Consider the following 10,000-nt stretch of genomic DNA (forward strand, 5'->3'; position numbering starts at 1 on the left):
TCCAGAAAAAAAATATATATATATAAACAATATAAAAAACTTAAGTCTGAAAAATATATAAAAACAAAACATATGAAACATGTTTAATTATCTAAAACTTAATTTGGTTTATTGTGACATTATAAATAAGGAATAGCAGATAAATCTGATTTAATATAATATATAATGACTTTTTTTTGCTCATAGTTAGATTTATTTTATTGGTTGTGTGTGTGTGTGTGTGTGTGTCCCCTCAGTGACCTGCAGGCGACTCTTGCGGCTAATGAGAAGCGTCTGACGGACCTGAAGCAGCTCTCCCAGCAGTTGGATCAGAAGTGTAAACTGCCGTGTAGAGACACAGTGACCATTCAGACCATCACTGGGAAAGGTGGGAATGAAACAACACCAGTAACACCTGGTAAACACATACACCATACACACCACATGATTAACACTGGCTGCTGTGTGTCTCTCAGACTGTCAGGACATCGCTAATAAGGGTGCGAAGGTCAGCGGCCTGTATTACGTGCAGCCGGCCAAAGCGCCCGCCTCCGCTGCCGCGCCCGCACCCTTCCTGGTGTACTGCGAGATCGACAGCACAGGCCGCGGCTGGACCGTGCTTCAGAGGGTAACACACACACACACACACACACACACCTGGCTCATTACTATAATCTCAGTGCATCATTTAAAATAGTGGTGTGTGTGTGTGTGTGTGTGTGTGTGTGTGTTTTAGAGGCGAGATGGCAGTGTTGACTTCAACAGAAACTGGGTTCCATATAAAGAAGGCTTTGGTTATCTCTCTCCTGACGACAGCACAGAGTTCTGGCTCGGAAACCAGAAGATCCACCTTCTGACGGTCCAGCCCGGCCTCCCGTACGTGCTCAGGATCGAGATGGTGGACTGGGACGGAGTCAAAAGGTGAGAACCCGTGTAGAGGAACTCGTCAGGAACCTCAGGGTCAGTGTGAGGGAATCAGAAACAAAGCAGATCTTTAGTTTTTCTTATCAAATGAAAATCAGGAAAATCACGTCAGCTCTTATTCAGTTCAGCTATTTATGAAGATGATGATGATAAAGTTGTTGTTGTTGTTGTTGTTGTTGTTGTTGTGATGCACTGATATTTTTTGTTCCTGCAGGAACGCGGACTATGCCATGTTTAAAGTTGGCCCCGAGGTCGATAACTACCGTCTGACCTACGCTTACTATTTCGGAGGAGATGCCGGTGACGCGTTCGATGGGTTTGAGTTTGGCGATGATGTGAGCGATAAAGCGCACACGTCTCACAACGGCCAGCAGTTCAGCACACCCGACAGAGACAACGACAAGTACAGCGGGAACTGCGCCAAGCAGGACGGCTCGGGCTGGTGGATGAACCAGTGTCACGCCGGTCACCTGAACGGAAAATACCACAGAGGTAACACTGTCTCACCGTCTCAGGGTCTCACCGTCTCAGCGTCTTAGCGTCTCACTGTCACATCATCTCACCATCACATCACACCGTCTCACTGTCACATCGTCACATTTTCACACCGTCTCACTGTCTTAACGTCTCAGTGTCTCATCATCTCACTGCCACACCATCTCACTGCCACACCATCTCACTGTCACACTGTCACACCGTCTCACCCTCTTAACATCTCAGCGTCTCATCGTCTCACCGTCACAACATCACACCATCTCAACGTCTAACTATCTCAACATCTCACTGTCTCAGCGTCACATTGTCTTATCGTCTCACTGTCACATCGTCTCACCGTCTCAGCATCTCACATCTCATCGTCTCACTGTCACAACGTCTCAATGTCTCAGTGTCTCATCATTTTACTGTCACACCATCTCACTGTCACACCGTCTCACCGGCTCAACGTCTTAGTCTCTCATTATCTCACTGTCACATCATCTCACTGTCACACCGTCTTAGCATCTCATCGTCTCATCGTTTCACCACCATATTGTCTCACTGTCTCACCCTCTTAACATCTCAGCGTCTCATCGTCTACATGTTTCTCCGGGTACTCCGGAGTACCCGGAGAAACATGTAGGTTAGGTTGATTGGGGTTCCAAATTGCCTATAGTGTGTAAATAAGTGTGTGAGTGTGTGTATGTGTGTGTGCCCTGTGATGGATTGGCACCCTGTCCAGGGTGTACCCTGCCTCGTGTCCTAAGCATAGGCTCCAGGTCCCTGCGACACTGAATACAAGTTAAAGCGGTATAGAAGATGAGTGAGTGAGTGAGTGAGTGAGTGACTCACTGCAGCACTAAAACTCTCCACAGTGAGAGGGAATCAGAGTCGAAATGAGTCAAAGTCAGATTAGAGACAGGGCGAATCAGTTGGGACGAATCAGGGCGAGTCAGAGTCAGGGCGAGTCAGGCTGAGTCAGAGTCTGGGCAAGTCAAAGTCAGGATGAGTCAGGCCAAGTCAGAGTGAGGCCGAGTCAGAGTCGGGGCGAGTCGAAGTCAGATTAGAGTCAGGGCGAATCAGAGTTGGGACGAGTCAGGGCGAATCAGAGTTGCGATGAGTCAGGGCGAATCAGAGTTGCGATGAGTCAGGCCAAGTCAGAGTCAGGGCGAGTCAGGGTCGGGATGAGTCAGGGCTTCAGGGTCTCCTGATAGAGTTAATGTTTTACTAGGGACTGAAAAGCAGCGTTATGTAAACCCCTGACCTCATTATTGTCCCGGTGTCCCACAGGGGGTACATACAGCCAGAAGGACGTGGGCGAGCACGGCTTCGATAACGGCATCATCTGGGCCACGTGGCACAACCGCTGGTACTCACTGAAGCAGACCACCATGAAGATCATCCCCATCAACAGGATCCAAGCAGGAGGACAGCTTGGCCTGGACTTCGGCAAAGGAGACATCCCCTCCCGCTAAACACCACACTACACTACACACACACATTACATTACACTACACACACTCACACACACTACATACTCTACACACACTACACTACACTACACTACACACACAAACACACACACACATAACACACTACAGTACCAAAACTCACAACCTTCTGTTGTAGTTAATCACTCACTCTGATTTTATAATTAGATCTTCATCACTTCATCACAGAACGAGCTGATACAGAACTCTTTTCATCAAACCCTGATGAGAACCTGAATTGTAAAGAATAACGTTTATTAAAAGCAGAGTTGAAGAGTTCTTAATAAAATACTCGGTATTGTTCTACGTTGTCCCGTGTCTCATTTATACATGGAGAGAAAAACAACTTCTACAATCTCACACACACACACACACACACACACACACAGTTCCTCTGCGTGGGCGAGTGTCCGAGGTCACATGACCTTTGTCCAGTTAAACATTTCCCCACGCATAGACTTTGTGTGTTTGTTTATGGATCGATGAACTTTTTAATCTGTTCAGTTTATCAGAAGATCATCTGCAGCACGAGCAGGATTCACTTTACACTAATCCAGTGGTTCTCAAAGTGTGTGGCGCGCCCACTAGTGGTGAATACAGACATGACAGGTGGGGCGCAATGAACGGGAGGGAATTAGTGGAAAATAATAGGAAATTACCTATTCTAATTCATGCTTTTATTTATTGACAATAAAGATCGGACACTCGAAACTAAACAATCACACGCAAAGAAATGGATCATTAATACAAGTAAATTAAAATAACATCAGAGAAAAAGTGGAACCACAGTGCAACAATAACGGTTTAACGTCGGCATGTTAATTGCAGAGGAACAATATATAAGGAAACATTCGGTATTATATATGTCATTTCATTTATTCCAATGTGTATGCTGATGTTTCTGTATTTTTGTTAAACATTAATATTTTTTCAGGCAGTACTAGTCTGGCGTTTCTAGTTTCCAGTGCGGCAACAAAGTTACTTTTTGATCCTTCAGACGCTGAACAGAAGGGAAGATCAATATCGTTCTACGCTTTTTGTTGGTGTGCGGCGTTTTGCGATGATCCCTAAATCATCTGTTGAGCCGTAGAGAATAATGGTGTTTATGCTTTTAAACATGTATAATTTAAGGCGGATGGAGCTTAAAGACAATGTGGAGAGGAAATATATCTGTGTATCTTATTCACGGGTTTATTTACGCAGCTGTTGAATTCGGAGATGCGAATATCAAACTAACTTTACCGCGGACACAAACAGGTGTTATGCGCTAAAATGCCCCCCCCTGCCACGGATTGCCCCCCCACATAATCTCTATCAAATATTATATTAGGACATGCATTCAAAGGTTTATTATTAACAAATATATTATTACTATTATAATTAACCCTAGGCAGGTGACAGCCATCGAGACCCAAAATGATTATTTTTATATTTATTTTGCAGGGGTTTGTCAATGTACAAATAACAAATTATTTATCACAAATTACACTTAATAAATATTGTTTGTGGTTAAAAATTACCGGAAACGATTTTTATTATATTATAAGCAATATAAAATATAGATGTTGTATATGAAAAAGTATATAATTTATATATTTCTCCCCTATACAACATTTTTTTATATTGCGTACTTTATAATTAAATTCATTTGTTACAATTTGTAATTTGTAAACCATAAACCTATGAATTTATGTTCTAATATACTATTTGAAAGAGATTATGTAGGAGAGGCAATCCGTGGCAGGAGGGGCATTTTTACATTTACATTTACATTTACATTTAGGCATTTGGGAGACGCTCTTATCCAGAGCGACTTACATTATTTTTTATTTTATTTATTTATTTTTTTTAAGAGCATAACACCGGGTCATTAGCGTACTGTATGTAATGAGCATAATAACATCAATGGATACATTTGTTACATGGACCACAAATAAGCAGGTGATTCAGCATCATCAGCCTAATCAACCAAAAAGCCTATGATGAAGTCTATATGTCGCGCTTGGATTCATGGTGGGGATGGTGGGGGCAAAGAAGAGACCCATGTGTGTTTTGGGTCTTAAACCGCTGGCAGCAGACAGCATGAGACAAAGTAGGAAGACACTTAGAGACAACACACCCCAGTCACATTAATAAGCCACTCGACTTCTTCGAAAGAAAGCTCTAGATAAGTGACGAAGTAAGCCTGTTATAACAATTGCACATGTATTTTATCTGTTTTGAACTTGGTGTTATTTGATCTTATTGGTTTAGAAATTGATATTTCAATAAATAGTACACTTGGCTGTTTTTGTTATCATTTTGTTGACAAGTGGGGCTTGAAAATTCACCCACCGCCTTAAGTGGGGAACGACAGAAAATGTTTGAGAACCACTGCACTAATCACACACCTCACAACACATACACACTCCACACACACCTCACACACCTCACAACACATACACACTCCTCACACTCATTACACACTTTACACTCCTCACACTGCCCTGACTGATGCATGGTGCAGGTACACTCCATTTCATTCAATATATCACTTTTAATGGACATTTTCACAGTGACCTGTGTGTGTGTGTGTGTGTGTGTGTGTGTGTTGACTCAGCAGAGATTAACTATGTGTTATGCAATTATCTGGAGTGCACATGTGGACGGACACACACACACACACACACACACATATTTACTTGCTCATGCTTTACATTGACATGGTCAGATGTCTGTATATGTGACCTTTATATCAGGTCAGGTGTTAAGTCACACAGGTAAGTTGTGTGATGTGGCCACTAGAGGGCAGTAGATCAAATTGATTAAAAAATTATTTCTTGAAAATTATTTTGAAATTATAAAAAAAAAAAATCAGCTGATAAAACTCTTCTCTTCCGGATCTCTAATTAGAATTGAGAAAGTTTTAAAGCTAAACAGTGTTTTAAAGCACTTTACTCAACACTTTACAAGCTGGTTGCTTTAGGTGTGATAGAAACACGTTATTCACTATGAACACATTATTCACTGTAAACACATTATTCACTGTAAACACGTTATTTACTGTAAACACGTTATTCACTATAAACACGTTATTCACTGTAAACACGTTATTTACTGTAAACACGTTATTCACTATAAACACGTTATTCACTGTAAACATGTTATTCACTATAAACGCGTTATTCACTGTAAACACATTATTCACTGTAAACACGTTATTCACTATAAACAATAAATAGGCATAAAATTGAGGCTTTGAAACCAAACAATGTAATTGATGCAGATGTTAATCTAGCCATGTCAGATCAGAACCTAGAATACTTTACTCCCCTTGAAGAGAATAAACTAATTTCACTCATCTCTTCTGCAAATTCATCAACCTGTATATTAGATCCTGTACCGACACATTTTCTTAAACAGATAGTACCAGCAATAACAGAACCCCTGTTGAGAATAATTAATTCTTCACTCAGCATTGGTTATGTTCCAAAATCCTGACCTCAACCCCTGTCAGCTGTCCAATTACAGGCCAATATCAAACCTCCCCTTTATCTCTAAGATTTTGGAAAAGATAGTAGCGGAGCAGCTATGCTCATATCTACATAGAAATGGCATACATGAACTGTATCAGTCAGGATTTAGGCCTCATCACAGCACAGAGACAGCACTCCTTAAAGTAGTAAATGACCTCCTATTGGCCTCTAATCAGGGTTGTGTAACTATGCTTGTATTACTCAACCTCAGTGCAGCTTTTGACACCATTGATCACGCTATTCTTCTTCACAGATTAGAAAATGTAGTAGGAATTAAGGGTACAGCCCTCTCCTGGCTCAGATCCTATCTGACCCATCGGTATCAGTATGTAGACTTAAATGGTGATTATTCTGCATGTTCTCTAGTGGAGTTTGGCGTTCCGCAGGGTTCAGTTTTAGGCCCACTGCTTTTTTCCCTTTACATGCTTCCTCTGGGCAACATAATCCGTAAGCATGGTATTAGTTTTTATTGTTATGCTGACGATACACAGTTATATGTCTCAGCAAAACCTGATGAGAAAAACAGCTTACTAAAGTTGAGCAACGTGTGCAGGACATAAGAAATTGGATGCTAATTAACTTCCTTCTACTTAATCCGGATAAGACAGAAGTTCTAGTCATAGGACCGCATACAGCTAGGAGTAAAATTTTAGATCACACCGTAACTTTAGATGGCCTTTCTGTTCCATCAAGTGCAACAGTAAAAGACCTCGGTGTGATTATAGATTCCAGCCTTTCATTTGAAGCTCATGTAGATAATATTACCAGGATAGCATTCTTTCACCTCAGAAATATTACCAGGATAAGAAATATATTGTCGCTAAACGATACAGAAAAACTAGTTCATGCTTTTATCACCTCTAGGTTGGACTATTGTAATGCCTTACTGGCTGGTTGTTCAGCTAGATGCATAAATAAGCTTCAGCTAGTCCAGAATGCAGCAGCGAGAGTCCTCACTAGAACCAGAAGATATGAGCACATCACCCCTATCTTATCTTTACTGCATTGGCTCTCTGTGAAATTTCGCATTGATTTTAAAAAACTACTCTTGACATATAAAGCATTAAATGGTCTCGCGCCGCAGTACCTGAGCGAACTGCTAGTGTCTTACGATCCGCCACGCCTGCTTCGATCAAAGGATGCAGGCTGCTTGTCAGTACCGCGTATTATGAAAACTACAGCTGGGGGCGGAGCTTTTTCTTACAAAGCCCTAAAATTATGTAATAGTCTTCCAAATAATGTTCGGGACTCAGACACAGTCTCAGTGTTTAAGTCCAGGCTAAAAACCTATTTATTTAGCCAAGCATTTTTATAAATAGGTTAGACTTAGGTAAAGGAGCAGATCTGGGGGACTCATGGACGTAGAGTATTATGGTGAACTGGTATGTTTAGATGCTGTCTTCCTCACTCTCATTAATCACTCAGGTTTGCTGACGGTGAGGTGATTGTTTGCTTTACATCTCAGTTCCCCCTCATGTTGGTGTTTCCTTCTGGCTCCTCCCTTTTAGTTATGATGTCATAGTTAGTCCTGCCGGAGTCTCTGCTTGCACTCTACAGTTAATATACATTCACATTATACATTGTGTGACTGTGACCAGACCTAACTGCCATCTCTCCTCTTCTTCTCTTTCCCCCCCTCTTTCTCTTTCCTCTCTCCTCCTGTCTCCCCCTTTCACTCTTTCTCTCTCTCTCTGTCGAGCTACACATGTCGTTCCTGAGCTGCCAGTGATCCAGACTCCCTCTGCCCTCCGGACCTGTCTGACCCATCCTGGTGCCCCGCTTCTGGCTGAAGATCTCGTCACATGGATGCCCCGTGTGTCTCTCTGGGATGCGTCCGGTGTCTGGGAATGATTCTCTCTACCTAGAAAATGGTTCTGGCCTTGACTGGTGTTGGCAACTGTTTCTCTGGGGACTTGACAGTTCGATAGTTCAGGACTGGAACTTCCTACAAGTCTACCTGGGTCTTCAATAACTACCTGGACTCCATATTAACATCAATTAACATCAGCTATTATAGCTGAACTGCCTCCCACCCTACACACTGTATAAATGCAGATCATTTACTGCTATGGAAGTATATTAGTGCCAAAATTCCTCAAAGCAAAATAACAGGTTAAATTACATGAACTGAAAAAAACGTGTTGCAATAAATATGTTTGAATTTTTCTGCATTGTAATTTGATCTGAATTGAAAAAAATCCTCAGAGCATTTACAATGTTTGAAATTTTTGCCACTGCAATTTATTGTGGTTGTATATTTCAAGTGAAAATGTAATTCAAGCATTTAAAATTCAATGCAAAAATATTCAAGTTACTAAACTGCAGTTCAAAAATATTTTCAAGTGTTAAAAATACAATCTTCCTTATTTTTCAATCTTACAAATACAGGTCGACAAAATTCAGGTAATAAAATTCAGGTTGCAAAAATTCAAGTCGCTAAAATTCAGGTCTTTACATCCGGGATATCACAGGAAGAGCAGTGGAGAGCCGATTGCTGCTGTCCGTGCCGCAGTGTACTTTAAAGTGTGCTTCCTGCTCCCTGTGTAGTCTACTTCTCACAAACTACTTACCGATCGGAACGCAGCCCTCTTAACTAACAGGCCGGGTTGCCAGTTGCACAGTAAAGGTGTAATGTGTTAAAATTACTCCTCTGCCGTAAACACTATATTCAAAGCCGGCGCTGTTTCATTCACACGCGCGAGCGATGGGTTTCCCGCCCCTGAGCTCGGTGATGTTACAGTCACATTCAGTAACCAGATGTGATTAATTTCCTCAGCAGCAACAACAACATACATGATGTTTACACTTTGTTAAATTTATATTGCTTATAAATAAAGGTAAACACAAAAACTTTGTAATTAAGAAAAGCGTAAAGTGTGGATAGTACGGTTTAATGTCAGTTTAATTAAAATATAATATAAATAAATTATATACATTATTTTATGCAACGCAATTACAACATTTCAGTTTCAGTTTAATATTAAGTATGAAGTCATAAGTCTTCATGTAGTTATTTGAACAGTTAGTAGTATATACTGTATGTGTGTGTGAGTGTTTCATATGTGTGTGTATGAGTGAAGTTTGATTTAAGCCCCATACGGCGCCTCATTAATACCTGTCGCTCTGTGACTGTCACATATAACATTGTACATCAATAGCTGCACTGCAATTAACCCCATTTCTATTTTTTATTGTAATTTATATTTATTATATTTATATCCTTTTTATATATAGTTTTTGTTCATCATTGCACTAGTAACTCTGGTCAGTTCCCACATTACCCTGTGTGTACTGACTGTATACTGACTGTAAGATATACAGTGTGGAGTCTATAACCTGTCTTACTGTTACTGTCTCTAGTGCTGTTGGATATCTGGGATTTCCATCGGGATCAATAAAGTATCTATCTATCTGTCTATCTATCTATCTATCTATTATTCTATTATTCTTTGTCTTGAATTGTCCCTATCAGTTTATTTGCACAGAGTCAGACTTCTGCAGTTACTCTGGTGTCACGCGCTGAACTCATGCTGTTTCACTGCTTCCTAAATGTGTTTCTGCTGCTGTACTGAATGTTTCCACAGACTGTAACATCACCGAGCTCAGGGGCGGGAA

The 10,000-nt window shown here is 41.0% G+C and overlaps 1 protein-coding gene across 1 annotated transcript in view; it reads left to right on the forward strand.

Moving 5' to 3' along the window:
* The window catches only part of fgg (fibrinogen gamma chain), a 4,289-nt gene extending 1,116 nt beyond the window's left edge, over nt 1–3,173 (forward strand). The window contains exons 5-9 of the mRNA XM_053490899.1: nt 237–367; nt 456–607; nt 716–900; nt 1,118–1,395; nt 2,671–3,173. Of these exons, the coding sequence (XP_053346874.1) occupies nt 237–367; nt 456–607; nt 716–900; nt 1,118–1,395; nt 2,671–2,855 (931 nt within the window). The 3' untranslated portion in view covers nt 2,856–3,173. The remainder of the gene's footprint in view (nt 1–236; nt 368–455; nt 608–715; nt 901–1,117; nt 1,396–2,670) is intronic.
* Nucleotides 3,174–10,000: the final 6,827 nt, after the last annotated feature.

This window comes from Clarias gariepinus, unplaced genomic scaffold (genome assembly GCF_024256425.1).
Source record: "Clarias gariepinus isolate MV-2021 ecotype Netherlands unplaced genomic scaffold, CGAR_prim_01v2 scaffold_35, whole genome shotgun sequence".
NCBI classification, from domain to species: domain Eukaryota; kingdom Metazoa; phylum Chordata; class Actinopteri; order Siluriformes; family Clariidae; genus Clarias; species Clarias gariepinus.